This window comes from Argiope bruennichi, chromosome X1 (genome assembly GCF_947563725.1).
Source record: "Argiope bruennichi chromosome X1, qqArgBrue1.1, whole genome shotgun sequence".
Lineage (NCBI taxonomy): Eukaryota > Metazoa > Arthropoda > Arachnida > Araneae > Araneidae > Argiope > Argiope bruennichi.
The window spans coordinates 125578110-125597513 of record NC_079162.1 but is presented as its reverse complement, the minus strand read 5'-3'; the positions used below and the strand labels follow the sequence as shown (position 1 = coordinate 125597513).

The 19404-nt window shown below is 27.1% G+C and overlaps 1 protein-coding gene across 2 annotated transcripts in view; it reads right to left on the bottom strand.

Moving 5' to 3' along the window:
• Positions 1–17166, bottom strand: part of LOC129958436 (UV excision repair protein RAD23 homolog B-like) — a 50357-nt gene extending 33191 nt beyond the window's left edge. The window contains exons 1-2 of one of the 2 annotated variants that reach the window (XM_056070927.1): positions 16923–17166; positions 5013–5091 (exon numbers count right to left, since the gene is read on the bottom strand). In XM_056070927.1, the coding sequence (XP_055926902.1) occupies positions 5013–5091; positions 16923–16988 (145 nt within the window). In that variant the 5' untranslated portion in view covers positions 16989–17166. Of the gene's footprint in view, positions 1–5012; positions 5092–8859; positions 9008–16922 lie in introns of those variants that run through there. The other variant, XM_056070928.1, reaches the window with a different exon arrangement.
• Positions 17167–19404: the final 2238 nt, after the last annotated feature.

Genomic DNA, 19404 nt, shown 5'->3' with positions numbered 1-19404 from the left:
AAGTCAGTATTTAAAAAAAAATTACTATTTTTTTTTAACCACAAGTTGTGCAGCAAAGATGCGCTTGGTTGTAATTGGGGGTGTTATTAATTTTAATTGTGATGTTTATTTTAATATTTTACTAAGGAAAGGTTTTACTTCACTTGATTTTTTTTTTATCTCCCACAATCTGGGTACATCTGACATTACTTTATATTGTATTGCATATCTGATGACTTTTTTTTTATTTGAATGTGTTTGACCATTTACACTAATATGAATTTTGTAATATGTATACTAACTTTCCTAGTCCTTTCAATAGGGTTTTCATATAATAAGAGACCAATTTCTAGGTGCAAATCCAGCCCCTCAAAGAAAAAAGTTCCAATTTGTACCCCATTTGGAGATAAGCTTCAATGAAAGTCTCCAAGCTAGATTCCTAATAGTTTATGATATCTCCCCCCCCCCCTTCTTTCATATGCCATTGGTGTTTTGGATGCAGCAACATTTCTTTTAATTTCCAAACAGAATGGTTCATTACTTAAATAATTTTATCTCAGTGGTTTTAATTGTCTAACTTTTCATTAGAAATCATTTTATAGTACTAACATTTATTCATGTGCTCTTTTTCCATTACGAAGGCAAAAATAGTTACCAGTAGAAATATTCATCTTCACAATGGCTAAGTTCAGGAAGACAAGGAAATGAATCACTCAATTGATCAGCGGACTAATTTTCAAATGGAACATGCCTCTATTATAAATTACCATGGTGCTAAGGCAATGTTACATTATTGCAGAAACGGTTTTGAAGAAAATGCTTTTATTAAAATTTATTGAATTGAGATATACAGATACCTAATGATTCCTTAAGCAGATTTTTAAAAAAATAGCACATTTGATAAGTTTATGTATAACTGGACAACTTTAAATACAAGCAAAAATATAAAAACTACAGCTTTCTGGTCAATTGGGCCTTTTTTTATTTATTTATTTAGGCTATTTCTCATGTATACGATAACAAAATATTAGCAAATATTAATAATTGAAAACCAGTAATGTAAAGATATATTGTAAACATACTATAAATAGATATAAAACCTATGAGGAAAAAAAGTTTTGGGAATAATGAAAATTTATTAATGTTATCTGTATTTTTAATCAAAAATGTTTAAATAAAAAAAATGGAGAACTTTTAAGAGTAATAAAATTTACTGTGTGAAACATGCTTGTTTGAACTGTGTTAGACAAATTATATATGTAAGAGTATACCCTATTTCATTCTGTAACACTACATGTCAACATTACTTCTTGTATAAATTTTTTTTACAACTACATAATGTGAATTTAGATCAATTTTAACTCCATAGAAACTAATCATAATTAGCTTTAGTACCAAAATATTATTCATCATAAAATAAACACAGCTCATGAATAAAGAGAATTTAATTACACACAAAAAATGTTACTTTTAAAGTGTTAAAATACAGATTTACATATAGAAATGTAAATAATGGTACAAATTCTTCCTTAATCGTTTCTGGAACAGTGGCGGCAATAGAGGAGAACAATTTAAAAATACTCTATAAAAAAACTATTGACTTTAAAATCCCAAAAATTTCTGGAAAAATAGCCTTTAGTGCCCTTTTAGAAAAATAGACGACAGCATGAGCAATTTTAGTTTCTGTTATGGCATTAATTTTATGTTAAAAGTACCCTGATTTTTTGCCTCTGTTTTTGATAAAAGTTTCATTTCTTAAGAAGTCAAAAAAAAAAATCACTTAATTTTCTGCAATATCTTTGAGGTTTTGTTAAATCTTCAAATTAATTTAAGATTGGACCAAATTAGCTGATTCACAGGTGTCCTCATTTGAGGACACAACCCATTTAAGATGTCTGTTTCTTTGTTCGACTCTCTTCTGTGCCACTTCCTCTCTTCATGTGAAAGGCGTAATTTGATATTTTGCAGAGAAGGATGTGATGTTGATTCTGTGTTCGGGGGAGGGGGGGAGTTTTGTTTATTTATCTTTAAATTCAGGGGGGAAAAACATGTTTGAAGTCAGAAAACATTTCACATTTAAAATTTACCTTTTTTTCTAGACTGTTACTTACGTTTCATTTTCATGATCTGCTTTATATTTTGGTATTTTTTTTTCTGTAAATATTCAGTCTTATATAGCCATAATTTTTTTTTAAGCTTTTTTTCATTATTGCATTCAACATGTAAAATTTGTACAGAAAAAGATTTTTTTTAAATTGTCCATAATTCTGCTGTTGCCGTAATAATTTACGCAATTATTTTGAAATATTTTCTTACACAGAGATTGCTCTAGACAGGCGGTGTCCTAATTTGCGATCCTTGCGAAAGGAGACAAGTTAAAAAACACAACCTATTAATCATACTGATTGTGTTTTTTTTTTTAATTATATTTCAAAAATTTTACTGATTTATGCCAGAAAGGGTTAAAACATGGACTTCAGGAAAATAAGATGACTGGCAAGTCTTCAAATTAACTGAGATTACAGTTACTGCCACTTTAAAATGAAATTCAACATAGTATTATACCCCACCTTCCCCTACTATAGAATGGGCCAAAAAAGTTTTTTTTTTTTTTTTTTTTTTTTTTTTGCTATATTGTAAAAAAATAATTGGTATCTTCCAACTTTTGAAGTTTTTAGCTGTCAAGTACTCATGTCCTTAGGATTAAAATTTACTTTTTCGAAATCAATCCATAACTTCCAGCAGCACATTCCTCAAAATTAACAACAAATGCATAAAATTAATTTAATGTGAAATTTTTAATTCCTAATCATCACCATAACCTTCATGCATCATTTTGTGGATGATTCACAATAGTTCAATATATATTTAAGTTCAATATTATAATAAGAAAAAGCTCATTTAAGTTAAGCTCATTAAGTTTTTTTTTATAGTAACACATTAACTAAAGAAGGTTAAACTCTAAAACTAAACTAAAATATAAATTATTATCAAAGAACAAATGGCAAGAATACAGAAAATAAAATTAGCTATAAAAATATCGTTATGCATTTTAAATTTTTTATATGGTATTTCATTCTTTCTTCTCACCAACTAAAACTTATAAATCTGATTTATGTAAGGACACAGCCATTGCAAACCTAATCTTTTTGTTGGTATAAAAAAAATAAGGATAAAAAAAAAACATCTCCATAAAATGTCAACTGCCATAAAATTAAATATTTAAGAACTGTGGATACAAGATCTTGTCAATTTGAAGTTAACAGTAGCAAATGCAGCACTCAGATCGTGCCAATATAATAATTTACATCACAAAGAAAACATTTCCTATATACCTAGAAAGACGAGAAGTGGTCATTTTGACCACTCTTTTTAATGGACCAAAAATCACACTTTTTTTTAATGAAAATAAGTTGTTATAATATTTAATTATTAACTTTCAATTCCATCCTATATTTTTTATGTGGTATAATTATACTTGGTAATTTTGCTTGAATACAGTTCTGCTTGCATGAATGCAGCTTTATAACATAAACAAATTTAAAATAGAAAACAACATATTCTGCATATTTTTCAGTAGTTAAAAGTGACTATAATCTGTCTTCTTAAATATACAGATTTAAAGTGTTAATAATAAGCAAAAACATAATTCTTGTTCTAAACATTCTTTATAAATAATTAGGAAAAAACGATGAGCAAACAAGAAATTGAAGAATAAACAAGAAAAATATGAGCATTTGAAATTTGTTTGTGGTCAAAATGACCGCTCCCAAAATTCTAGTGTTTAAAAAGAAAGAAAACTATTTTGAAACTGCTCATTCTACAATTGTTAAATATTAAAGCCAGGAAATAATCGATACAAAAAGCCTAAAGCATGTGCCCTTGTAACAACTCGTAAGTTTTCTGAAAACTTCCTTAAAATTATTAACCCGGCAAATGATTAAAAAACATTTTATCCATGCTAATAATATGATGTTGGTCACGACACTAAACAGAAAATTCTTCAGAGAATTGGGCATTAGACAAATTTTGAAGGTAAATAAGTTGATTGTTAATAAACATCAGAGGATTCAGATAATAATAATGTAGAATATTCCAACTGCAAATGTTTTCATTGTCTTAAAATAAATTTATTATATACTATTCTTTAATTGGAGGATTGATTCATACACTGATGTCTTTCAATTTTATAGAAAATCACACTTACAAAACAAAACAAAAAAATTGGTAGGACGGTACACTACATATTTATGCATAGAGCTAAAGAGCAGCCCACCAGTAGCATAATATTTATTTGTAGGTGAGAAACAATGCTGTTGCTAGTACTTTTCAAGTTAATAGTATCTGATTTAAAAAAAGTATCCGGTTAAGGATAAAATGCTATGCAATAATAATAATAATAGTTGAAGCATTTTCTTAAATTTTCCTAAATTCTTAATACTTTATGTATTCTTATGATTCATTCCTTGCTAATAAATGATATTCTAGCTTTGGAGCTTAAATTTACAATATTTTATCATAAATAAAAATAAAACTTTTTTTAAGATCTAAAGAACCTTTTGTATTGCATATATTTCAAATCAATTCAAAGACATGAAGAGGATAAGAACAAAAAAAAAAGTATAACGAAGACATTTCATACATCTTTTACTTACTTTGAAAGGAATGAGGAGCCAGAAATTATAGCCCAATTTCGATAAAATAAATTTTATTCTTCTTATGAGATTGAGCACTAAACAACTAATGTCGTAATAAGCATATAGAAAGAAAGTTTAATATTTTAAAAATTAATGAAGGGTAGTTAATAATTGACACTTCTGACTATCAAGCCCCGTTTAGATAAACGATATATAATGAAAAAAATTAATAAAACAGATTGATATCTCCCCATTTGGCACCTTTTCAGCAATACGGTAACATAAAAAAAATTTATTCTTTTTAGCTCACTAATGTATGCCATGTTTTTTTATGAGATTGCAATGTTGCATGAGCCAATTGCATTCAATTCAAATGTAGTCTTATTTCAAATTTACCTGCATACATCAACTTTGTATATTTAGCAGGAAATGCATCGCCTCTCACTTTCTCAATGTTTTCTTTGAAATGCCTCACCTGCAAGAAAAATAAACACAAATGATAAATTCATAAAAAAATATCTGTCTAATATTGACACTGTAATCATGAATACCTTTAATTTGCAAATTTATGCTTCTAAATATTTGTACTATTTTTTTTATGTACCAGTTATGTTAGTGCCATAGTACAACAATCATCAGAGTGTACTTAATCTGTAATTAGATCTCCATTAATTAACTCTTAATACAGAAATACAATGCAAAGAATAATTGGATAAAATGGTATTATAGCAAATGATAATAATTTGAAATTGGAAAAGTTTTTAAAAGTGATTATCAGTTACAAAAACAAAATTGCTTTTTGTAATTTGATCATTTGTGTTTCCCATGTGAACTCGCTAAAGACAATTAACATAATTTGTCAAGACAGAATAGTACCAAAGTAAAGTAGTCAGCCTTAAGATAAGAGAAATTAAAGTTTAGTTCAAGTTGTTAGTAGCCTCTTATAATAAAAGAGTTGCAGTTTAACATTTTTTTAATATGAGCATCCCACCCCAAACAAAACGTTCTTAAAAAAAAAAAACACGATTTTCAAATTTCACATTTTTAAGGTGCTCGATTTTCAGGGTTTTAAGATATGATTTGCCTTTTCCTGTTAATAATTTTCTGCATACAACATAATTATTCCCCAATGTAGATTTAAGAAGAAATTTGGTTGAAAATACTAACAAAATCAATACATCCATTATTCTCATGAACAGATACTTTTTTGTTAAGATTATTCCTTCTCGCAATCAATATCTACAGCATTAGCAAGAGTTTTATGTAAAATATCATGACTTTACATACATCTCCCAACCTCCTAATTTATTTTAATTCAACAAGGCAAGCTGTAAAGAAATTCACACTAAATCAACGAACAGCCAAAATTTTATGACTTTGGATTTTTTATTCAGATACAGAATTAAAATATTAGAAGACAAATATAAATTTTCATATATATATATATATATATAATTAATTTGTTTCCGAGTTACAAATTTTGTATATATTATTATTTCTAAACAGCAGAAATTCAATAAAGATTCAACCAAGAGTATAACTAAAATTTAAATTGTTTTACACATATTTTTTTATAATGTGTTATGAAAAAATACATGATCTCATTAAAGTTGTTTTTTTCGTAAAAAAAAAAAAATCAAAATCAAAATTTTTGAAAAAGGAAAATATTTAATCTATTTTTAGCAACATTTATGTAAAATTTTGCAATTTTGTTTAAATTTGTTTTATTATGAACTGTTACTTATGAAACGATTTTAAATTGGAAGTTAATAATAAAAAAAAAATTGAATAAATTTTGTTATAATAACGCATACAAAAATGCAAGAGAATTGGATAACTAAATATTAAAAAAATATCACAGTGGACGATAAACTAAAATACGACATCAAAGAAGATATGAAAATTTACACTTCTTATCATTTACATTTGAGGTAGCAAATCACTTCTCAAGTTCTTAAAATGGTATTAATATAAACGATTTAAACTTAAATAAAAACATAGCTATAGTAAAGATAATTCTGAAATTATGTATGTGGAACCTGGTTTTTATTATTTATCTTGGTTAACTAGACTAAGATTAGAAATAATAAAAATATCAGAAGAAGAAAATAGAAAAGTCCAAGTTAGAGAATTGATTTTTTTCCCCCAATCAATATCTGATGTGAGGTTGTATGAAGATCTACAAGTAGAAATACATGATCACCTTAATGATAAGTTTGCGACAGCAAATAACAGAAAAATTTGAAATTTTCACAATTCTTTAAACAACAACTTTATTTATAAAACACAGTCCTTGTTCTTGGACATCGGTTTGAAAATTTCATCCTCATTACAAAATTCTTTACTGTAAAATTTTAGATCTGGAGTTGTTAAATCACCCCCTCCCTTTTTGTTTTGATTCCTAAGTATTGCTTACATCATATTTTCATTCAATTCTGGTGCATGACATTTCTAAAAGAATATAGATTGTAACAAACCCATACAAGAAATATACCAGAAGAATTATGATGTATTACATGCATTCTTAACACAATCTTCTATAGATCTAGAGCCAACAGGATAATGATGAAATCGAATATTGCTGGTTAAACAGAACTGCTGCCCAAGAAGGCTTGGTATTTAATGTATTAATAAAACTAGTTTTTTATAACTGAAAATAAATGTAAAATTAATAAACGATTCTCTTCTAACAATGACTTCAAGTAATCAAAGCCATAGTCCAGTAAAATCCTAGTTTAGTGTGCCCATTATTTCACCAAGGATGGCAAACAGTGCCAAGTAGCCAATCAAGAAGGCTGACCATATAAACAATACTGTGAAACAGTTACTTATTTAAAACTATTAATAATATAGTTACCCATCATTTTTATTAAAATTATGGGATTTATTGATCACATTTGTTTCATCTAAGAAGACTTTTTTAACTTTTAAGGATAATAACTGCTGAATCTCCTTAGATTTCTGAAATAACGAACTTCTGCAAACAGGTAGAAAAATTTGAACATGTGGTGCTTTTGACATCTTATAAAGGCACCGGCAGAATTTAAAAAAAAAAAATTTTTAATTTCTACGGTTTCACTGGCAGCCTGAACCCAGAAGCATTACTAGCTCATTAAGGATTCTGAGAATAACTAGAACAGCACAAGTAAAAATAGAAGTATCTGTTCCTAATAGCCTCGCATCTAGAGACTGGTGCTCTTAAGAAGAAATTAGAAGGAATAAATACATTTACTCGATTTGAAGAATTCTCACTTTCAGTAGGAAACAATTTAGGAATTCCCATAAAAAAAAAAACAGCAGAACTTTTCAGTGAAGCAAATGCTGTTCAGTCGGCGCCATATATATTGCGAAATGTAGACATCAACTTCTCAAATACAATATTTCTGATCATCTCAATCATCAGATATTGGATTATTGAACACTTGCAGATTAATCAAATAATCGCATGAAATCCAGAAAAAGAACAACAAATCACAAAGAATCCCATTAGAATGTTAAGATAATATTAAAATGGAAAACTGTGAAATAAAGACAAACAATTCAAAAAGCTCAAGCAGATGGGTTTAGTTTTGTTCTGACAAAATTCGAAAACAATTTTATTAAAATAAAATAATTTGGTAAGAATTGCAAAAGAATAAATATATGTTCATAGTTCACTTTAAAAATAACACTAAATGTTTTATTAATACTTTTAATTATAAAATATAATTTAATTTAATTCCTTAATGGACGTTTATTTGTCAATTATTTTTAATTCTCATTTCTTACAAAATTGCTGCAGTAGATAAACAACTCAACAAGGGTAAGAAATTGTAAACAAATCAGTATTAAGGTTACTAGGAAAATTATTCTTCCTTTTCTGTGTTACCATATAAGCAACAAACTCAGAGGTACTCTAAAATAGGATTCAACCCCATATTCCACACTTACAAACACTGAATCGCTCTAACAGAAGTTTAGACACTTTTTTCAACTAATTGTAAGGTGTAAAAAGCGTAAATCTTCATGCTTTCTTTGATGTCATTTTTTAGTGTTTTTATTCACAAAGAAACTTTTAAAGCATTATTTAATCAATATTCTTACTTTTTGAATGAATTACAGCAAAATTGGAAAATACTTTGAAAAACATACAAAATTTTCAAAGTAAAAATTCCTTTTTACTTTGAAGCTATTTCCTATCTTAATATTTTATTAAAAAAAAATTTAAATATAACATACAGGAATAAAAATAGTAATAAATTACAAATAGATAGCAATCCTCTGAAGATAACCAATTCCACAGAACAGCTAACAGAATATTGCAGGTTTGAAAATCCTGTTACAGAAAGCTGTAGAGTGCAGACTGCAACAGAAACCTTGTTGTTGCTTGAATGAGAATCATTGCAATAGTCAAAATCTTGTATTGTTCCAGTTTGACTTGGATTAAAGAAAAATGTTTTAAAATAAAGATGACACTTCTTATACTCATTTTTTATGATACTGTATAAGTACCATCAAGATAAATATTACTAAAAAACAGGGCAAAATATAAAGTTATACCTTTAAAAATTTTGAGTAAAAAAAAAACTTTTTTTAACAAAAAATGTTACAGTAAATTAATTGTGTTATATATCTTATAAAATTCCATTAAAAACTAAACAATTATAGAAATTTCAGCTAAGTTAAGCAGGTCTTGGGTTACAGCTGTTTAATTTTTATTAAATATTCAAAATTCATAAAAATTTCATACATCTAAAAAAAATGTTAACTTCACTACTATCACCTAAAAGATAAGTACAAAAATAAGGGGAAATTCATTACAATCAAAATCATTGCCTTAAAAAATAATTTTTAAATGGCTAATTTGGTATGAAATGATTCGGCTATTTTTTGAATATAAAAAAAGTATAATCAATAATAAAAGTATTTCCAACAAGAATCTTGATACCTGTAGCTCATTTAATGCTGGCTCAGTATTACAATATTTTTAAATCATTTATTTTCACAACTTAAAATTTTCAGATTTTTAATTTAAATTTTATTATTTACTATGAGTGGTTTCGCTTTTCTGCATAAATCTATTTCAAAAGGAGGCAACAAAAGACTATTTGCAATTTTTAGAAAAAATTTCAGCAGAAAATACTTCAAAAGGGTTTGAACATTTAATCTCTTCCCCTACTTAAGCCACAAGTAATTAGCATTCCCAAGCAGAGACCACCAAAACCATCCGATCTAATTTTTTTATTGATTTGTACAATGATCATCATTACATGCAATAATATACAAATGTGTGGTTGGGATATTACATGAGCAGACTGCACTTGCAGTATTTCATACTTAGGCTGAGTGACTGATATGTGAGGCGTTTGAATTATTGCTTTATTCTACTTATCAATAGTACAAAAAAAATAAAGTAATCATGATTGGTTAAATTAAAGAAATTTAAATATGACATATCTATTTTCTATTTTGCAATATTTTAATTGTATAATAGTTAATGCTGTTTAGATGTGGATTTCATATCTATGACTTCAATTTATTTATAATCAATAAATTTGCATATTAGACTTTCAATTTAAAACCAGTTTACCACATTTTATAGATCAACAAAGTTAATTTACATTTATCTTTTCACAATTTCTCAGGGCCATGAATAACATTTTTCATGCCGCTCCTTAATTTAATTTTAAGTAAAAGATAAAAAATTAAGTAGGAGATTCACAACATATAAAAAATAAAGAAATCAGCGAGGGGGAAAAAAAATCAATGTTTCTTTTATGCTGCTACAATGGGACAAGTTACTGATAGAAGAAAAATATAATAAGGTAAAAAATTAGTAAAAATGGTCAATATCTTCTGCTCTTGTATAGGGTGTAAAAATCATAGGAGAAAGTAGGGAGGAAAAAAAACTAATGTTTTTCTTAAATTTTTAGAATTTATCTCTATCTGCTTATTATAACTTTAGCTATTAAGTACTTAACTTATGAAGAGAATAATATATATAATTCTGGCAGTTATATGGTCAAAAGGAAGAAACATTTTGAATGAACTTCAATTTGTTTTACCTTGGAAGGCATAATTTTTACATTGGAACAAGAGTGTAACGCTTATGTTGCACCAGAAGAGTAAGTCAAGAGCAAAAAAGATAGAATTTTCCCCTTTAGAGGGTTTATTATAAGATTCTGATAGGGATCCCTCTGACACAAGTTAATTTAGGCAAGGAAATCTTAGGTATATTTTACAAAGATATTTATGCATTAAGGATTTGTATCCCTTCGCTCATGGTGTGGGAAACAAGATAGTCAGCAATTTTTTTAAGCAGGTGTTAGAAGTAATTAAATAAAATAGTGGGATTTCGATCAGGAAATAAGTGAACGTTTTAGAATGAAGTTAACAGGCTATAGAAAATTACTTAAATCTAAATTAAGAGATATCCTTACATATATATTTTCAAAACCAGTTCTATGCGTCTCGTCACATATTGCTTCAAAAGTAAATAAGTGAAATCATTTCAATGCACAATTTTTAGTTTCTAATCTACGTAACCTTCATGCATAATGTTGTTGACGAATTACAATAGTTAAAAGTAAATGCAAACAAAAGATTACTTAGATGCAAAAAATTATCAACTTCATTAATTAATGTATTGCTGTATATGGTAACAAACTGGAAAACTAAGTTCCAATACTAGAACATTATTTGTAAATAATGAAAAGATAGTAAAAATATAGAAAATTATTTTTTAAAAAAAAAAGCTTTAAAATGTTTGTAATAGAACTTTAAGAAACATTTCAGATCTCGGTTTCTTATGCTACTTTAACAATACCCTTTTTGGTCTGGGAACAAATATGTATTGAACACTCCCCACCACATATTTGTTGGAAATAAATTGAACTAATTTATTCACTACTTTGGCTTCGTATTAGAAACTTTTTTTTACACACTGTACATATACAAAATTAATTTTCAACTGATTTGTTTACATCTCTGAGATGTCAAACTATAACAGAGGTACATTTTAACTTTCTATATCTTTATACAATTCTTTTAATTTGTACAACTTTCTAAAAATTATTATACAGTAAAAACTGTACTAATAAATTTTATTGTAAATAGATTTCTTAAGATTATTTTATTCCATATCTTGAAAAAGTAGTAAACCTTAAAATTAATTATAAAAGGAAAAAATATATAATTACGCAAAACTCCATTTAAAAAAAAATAAAGTAAAAAATTTAACTAAAATTTCTATTTTTGCAATAACTTTCGTTCCTTAAGAAACACCATCTATACTTATAAAAAACTCAATGGCCTCAACTGGCGCTCTACAGGCCAGATCGTTCGACCTACAGCTACCAAATTTGGCACATGCATACCTTGGACGTTGGGAATGTGCACCTGGGGTACCTTTTTTTGAATTTTTAATTAGAATTTTAATTATTAATTAAAAACTAACTTTCCCGCCAAAAATTTTTTTCATTTTCCCACCACCAAATGAGTAAGGCTTCATTTTTTTTCCCACGCTAAAGAGGAAAGACGTAAGAAATTTTTGGCAGATTATTTCAAACAATTCTGTTTATTTTCTTAATGTTTGATGCATTTAAAACTAAACATTGTTAATTAATCAATCTTTCAGATTCATTCTGAAGTACTTTTGAATTCAAATAAAACAGAATAAAGGAAATTAAAAATTTCTAATCTGCATAGCGTTACCCCAGCTGTAGAAAATTCACGCATTTGCATTACCATAATTGGCATTGAAAATTCACATATGCACATTGTGTTCTGATTGTTGGCATCTCGATCTTCAACGGATACGGACTTGGTTTTGAAGGCTTAATATGTTTTCGACAGATTATTTCAAACGATTGTTTATTTTTTTAGTGTTTGATGCATTTAACACTAAACATTGTTAATTAATCGATCTGTTCATGATGAATCTGGGAAAAGTTTGTTGAAAACTTCTTGAGTTATTATATAAATTAAGAAAATTATTCTTTAGTGCCCATAAGGTTTAAATACTCAGTGACTCTGTTTTCAGTACTCATATTTTTAAAAAAATGCTTCATTTCAGTAAAAAAAAATATTATATTTATTGCAGTTTAATCATTTTCACTTTAATTTAAAGCATAAATTCTACGGGAGCTAACAGAAAATTAGAGAGATACATATTACGTTATGGCTGAAGGCATTTATAATATTACGAGTGAATTATATGACTATTAAAATTTGGTGTTAAAATATTTTACTGAAGAAGAAATTAAAATAGGAGTTCCATAAGATATTTAATTATTAAAATTTTAACGTGCATTAAGATTGGCGAACCGGCTGGTCGCCAAAAGCGGATAGTTTTTTTATAAAATCAAAATCCTAAATCATCATAAATTTTATCAGAACCCTTAATTCATTATAATTTCTAGAAATAATAATTCAATTTTTATACTAATTTAATTCAAACTACTATAAAGTTCTTTAAAATGATACCAAAAACAAAGATACTGCTTAAAATTGACAAAACTATGCTGGTTTCCAATGGCATGCAATTCGATTTTTTTTTAATTTGATATGTTTTTGTTGTGCTCCCTACCCTGCTCATTTCACCATTTTGAGTTCACACCAAAAAAGCTAAACTGAGCATTTCAATGATATTGCTCACTCCTCTTAAAAATAGCCAATGGCAGCCATAATATATTAACTAAAAATATTATTATATATTTTCATCAATTGTCAAAAATTATCTTAGGGGAATAATATTACAGATGTAAGAGATCCCTTAAAATTCCTTATAAGAGTATTCATATACTCAATTTAGTCAATATTACTCTTTATCAGTTTATTTAAATAATATTTTTAGTTGAAGTGAAGATTAATGTGCCCCCAGAATTTGTCGCCAATATGGCAACCCAACGGAATGCTTTTCTAGAAACCCTAATGCTGTTTTTTTTACTATTTTTTACAATGGTTGAGTTGTACATGAACTACAACTATTTTATGAAAAAATGTTAAATTAAAAATATTAAAAGTTTTTTTTACAACTAATAAGACACTGCAATTTTATTTTTAATGTGAATACGAACAGAAAATATTCTTTTGCAACATTTAATTGTCAGTATGTGCTTTAAAAAAAAAATCGCCTGAATTCTTACTTTATGAAATTGTCTGCAGTCTTACTTTAAATGTCAGCTGCAATGGAAAGATCTGGTGTTGCAAAAAGAAAGGATTGAATCCGTTTCTATAATGCCTTTATTATTTCTTTTCTATTGATTATGTACTGTTCCTGTTATCCACACAGTCCTTATGTTCAATGTGTTAGCGAAGCTACTAGGTTCCTGCTCCCGCTGCTAGCAAAGTCATATGATGTTTTTTTTTTTTTTAAGTAAAAAAAATTCTGCCTGGTGCCTTCTACAGATGCCGAAGGCATCGCATGTTCTAACTTTTGCTCTGCACCCAACAGACAGGCGCAGCCAGGCTGAAAAAAACAAAACTTATCAGTAAAAAATCATAATTATATTGTGGAAAGTGGTAACCATAACCGTTTCGCAGAAGTGTTTGTTTACTTTGCCTGCCATCTTTATTGGTGACTTGGCATCCTTGGCACAGCAAAGGGCATACTAAACTTTACTTTTACCATATTTTTCTTTCCTTCAAGGAAAGTAAGATTTCAAAAATGCAAAAGGCACGGAATTTTCAGCCATTAACTTTTTTGTGAACCTTAAAACTGAATTAAAAATATCTGTCATAATGATTTCAAAAAATATTTCTCTTCATTACTTATAAAAATTATACCGTGCAATAAAAAAATTAAAAGATGTAAGAGAAAAAGTATTATATAAGTAGCATAATAAATCTCAATCTAGATTAATACCAACACTAAAAAAAAAAGATTACTTTTTTTATTAAATTAACATATGATGAAATATTCCTTATTTTAAAACAGAAAATGCAAATCACAATTATTAGAAATAAATGAAATATATTATTTTCACTCATTCTTTGAAATTCGTATTTTTCCAGATGTTTATTTATTTGTAACCAAAAAATTTGTAGACATTGATAGATATACAAAAGATTAATAAATGAGCATAAATCTGCACTTAGTAGGAAATAAGCATTAAAGTAATAAAACTATGTATAACTCAATCCCACTCTAATTTTCTAGTGCCTCAAAGTAATATTGAAACAAAAATAAGAATAAAATCTATTTCATTTAATTAGTCTTCAGGTATCCAAAAAAGCATTTTGATGTATAGTTATTCAGGCAAACACACTCATGTAAACTACATCAAGAATTATTTCAAAAGCAATATTTCAAACCAAGCTGTCATATAGGAAAGCTTATTTAAAATATGAACTGCACATACACAGACAGGAAGAAAAGAAATTCTTATAATCAATTATATAACTTTTAATAAATGCTAGTACCAATAAAGTGCCTCTAGCCAGCTAGGGAGAGTTGTGGCATGACATCTCTAAAGAGTAGTAAATAGTCTTATCAAAATTCATTATGTTAATCATTACACTCCCCAATCAATACATCAATCTTCCCAAATAAAAAAAAAATCAAAATATGAAATAGAAAAAGGATAGCAGAAGCAGAGAAATACATTAGACATGTTTTATGGAGTTTTGAGACTGACAGGATCATATATCTGACATACTCTTGACGAGTTCAGAGTTGGTAAGATTACAGATGTAAAACATTTACAAGGTTAAAGACATTTTTAATTTGCTTAAAACATAAAACAAAATCCATTTTTAAGTTAAAAAGTGTAATTTTGATAGTTTTTTTTTTCATCAAAAATTCCTTTTTTTTTTCTTCCATCTCTTATTCCTTAAGAAATTTTCTTTATCTGATAAAAGATAATAAGCAATGAAATTTCTAAATTCTTCTATTTTAGATTGACTTTTCCCTTTTTGTAACAAATTTTTCAAATAACTCAGCAAAATTTTAGTTTTTCTTGCTTTAGTTGCCTTTTTAGTTCCTTTTAATGTACTATTCAAATAGCTAGCTTCTTTATCCTTATTTGTATTGAGTTTTATCATATGCCCATTGCAATTACTTCTCTCATTTGGGGGGGGGGGCTTACTTTATAAGTTTTTAAAATATCTGCTTAGTTCTAAAAAAATATGCTTTTGAAATGCATATTTAACTGTTTTGAAGGTTTCAAAATATGCCCCCCTCCCCTTTTTAATGCACTGTGGTGATTAACACAATGTAAAATTTAAAAAAAAAAAATCAAGATTAAAAGCCTTTATGAAATATATAGTCACTACTTTATACACACAAGACAGTTTTCTAGATTAAATAGTTTTCTTTTTTGGTCTTAAATAAAAATATTACTTTTGAATACAATAATTTTACAAGTCAAGGGGTGTTATTTGAATGTAGTCATTTTTTAAAAAATAAATACAGCCTTGAAAAACAAATTAACAGAATGAAAAGATTTAATCTCTTTGAAAAAAAGCTTTTTATATCCAATATATAATACTATTCAAATCTTCCAGTAGATAATCTCAAAATCAATCTAAAAACAGAAGATTTTTCTTATCTACAATCTGAAAATAAAAGAAATTAAGTACTGCTTTTAATTTTTGATAAGTGGTTATGCACTTTAATTTTCTTTCACAATTTAAACTACTTCTATAAATATAAATCGTTTATATGAATAACTTTAGATAAATTCAGATTTGTATCTTAAAAAATAAATAGTTTTATTTATTCTAATATTGAAAATTATTTTATATAAAGTGACAATTTTGTTAAGTTAAAAAAAAAAAAAAAAAACTTTAAAATGGGCGAAATTAAGACTATTTTTAAAATTAAGAAGTTCATAATTTCAAATTTTTTATACAATAATATTCAACAAGATTATATGAAAAGATTTCATTCTAAATTGGGTCTATTTGAAATCAAGAAAGCTCACATGAAGAGACATAGAAGATGTTTCTTTCAACATGGAAGACACAGCGATATGTCGTCCATTAATATTCGACAAACAATGGTAGTTAAAACTTCATTTGAAAATTATTAAAAAATACATCAAAATCCAGGCAGAAAATATTTACACAATAGAAATAACAAAAAAAAAATATTTTTCTTTTAATACAAATTTAAAACTGCTACATATTGTGTTAATCGGAGAAAAAACAGATAGCATATTGCAAAGCAATATTTTAAAAATATTTAATGAAAACCGCTAGAAATTAATGTCTAAATAGCAGTGAAGCAAACCTTTTCTACAATTTTATGTTGCACAATTGAAAACCAGAATTATAAAAATTAACTAATTTAATTCGAACTATTGTGGATAAACAGAAGCCACTTACCGTCTGGGTAGGATCAACTTCAACAGTAAATAAATCTTCTTGTAGAGTTTTCAATGTTATAAGCATGGCTTAGAATCTATGAAATCTACAGAGATTACAGAAGAGTATATTTCAATAAACTAAGAGAATCCGAATATAGCTACAGATAATAGACAATCTAAAAAAAATTTAACTCTACAGACTAGACCCACAATCTCTGAAAACCTATGTCTTCAATAAGCTTACAAAATTCAATCGCGCATGCTCAGAAGCATAACGCTCATCTAAATTTTACATCAAAACAACTGCGAGCCTATTTTTTATATTTATATTTTAATAATCTAATTAAGGCATAGAAAATTAACCATTGAAATGAAATATAGGTTTTAAAGCATAAGCACAATGATTTTAATGTCTTAGTTACTCCAGTAATTAACTATTGTAAATAATTTACAGTTACAAACAGGATAAGAAGAACCAATGAAAAATTTTGAAAAAAAAATAAAAAATTATTACTTTTCGAATGTGTTAAATAATCTCTTATTAATATATTATCCAATATTAGATCCTTCTTGGACAATAGTTCAGTTAAAAATTGTTAAATTTGTTCAATCGGCCATATCCATCAACGCGAAATATCCTCGATTCGAGAGTATGTCCACCAACCCACCGTTTTGTTAAAAGGTAAATCAAAATTAACTCTAAATTATATATATATATATATATATATATATATTCTAAAAATTTGAAGGTAAAACCAAGATAAGTAATTTGTTTCAATAGTTTGGAAAGTGTAAAATTTATTAACTTACGCATTCATAAAATGATGATTACTGAAGAACAAACTTTGAATATCGATAAATATAAACATTACAGTTCAGTTTTGACAATACTGTGAAAGAACAATTCAGGTAGCAAGGCAGTTTTAATGTTTACATATATAAAAAAAAGTAAGTGTCTTATTTTATATTCAAATACTAAAGACTGTACAAAAAAATCCGCTTTCTTAATTATAATCGAAACTGTTCAAACATTTTCTTGTTAGTTTCAATTATTATAATTAATTGTTTTTTTTATATAGAGAGATATGACTTTCTTCTTTTCTTCCATTCAATCCAAAATACTAAATGCGTTTAGCAGGGAGTTTAATATAAAAAAAAAACTGGTTTTAAACAAAAAATTTTAAATTGACATTGGGAGAGTAAAATTTTAGTAACTGAGAAGTCTGCGTAATCTTAGTTGCAGAGGATTTGTTATTGCATCCTCATATAGATATGAATATTTACTATTCAGGAATCATGCATATATTTCATATCAACTCTAAAATTACCACAATTATTGTATTGTAATTGTTATTCAAATTTGTCAGAATTTTGTCTTTAAGACTACAAGTATTTGCTCATTCAAATAAAGCTCGAAACTCTGATAAGCAAAGAATATAATTTTTCCAGAGGCGGCGACATAGATTTGCAGACGGGGGGGGGGCAAGACAAATCCGACAGGGGGGCAAGCACAATTTCTCTAATTTGGCTTCAAAATAACTCATAATAATTAATGTTACATTTAATAAAGGAAAAATTAAGCATTATTTAATTTCTTTTTTATTCAGATGCTGATCCTTTCTTTTATTGTTAAAACTTTACAAAGGTATTTGTAAGAAAATATTCTCAGTTTCTTTTACTAACCATCAAAAAATTGTCAATATTTGAGTCTGTTTCTTTATAAGATTCTTGAGATTTAATTTCTCTAAGATCTAATTTTAGGGAAAATATAGTCACATTCCATTCTAGATTGTAGTATATAAACACAGATTGCACCAGAATGACGTATCATGCCAAATGAACAAATGCATACTCTTACTATCTTATATCAGAAGCTATATAAAATGAAAGTTGAAACAAAAAGTTTTATAAAAGAAACTTTTTTAGAAATCCAGAATAATAAATAAAAAATATTCAATGTTTTCGCCAAGCACCGACTTTTCTGCGTAGTCCCCTACCTAAGATATTTGTTAAGTAAGGATTGCAAAAACGAGCAGGAATTAAAATGTGCTTCGAATCCGAGGAGAATAAGTACGCGTATTGAACAAAAATTTACTATATATCGGACACGAACAATATAGAATGCGGAAAAGATACAAAGATGTTGTTTTTAAGAAGGCCGGAGAAAATATTTTGTAAATATATGTAAAAACTTACTATTTTATATAAGATATGAAAAATGAATGCTTAAACGTTACATCCCTTTTGTATTTATTTCTATATATATATATATATATTTAGGCTTAAAACCCAATGTATTTTAATAAAAAAACAATTAGATCTTGAACATGAATTCACCTATCTTCATTGTTAGGCATTCGTTCTTATGGTTAAGTACTTTCTTAATTCGAAGTTATTTCAAGCCTATATTCCTCCCAAAAGGCGAGTTTTATCCCCTCAATGGGGTCAATTCATGTGACGTAAAAGTCACATGTCATGTACTTCTTGCGTATGGCATTTAA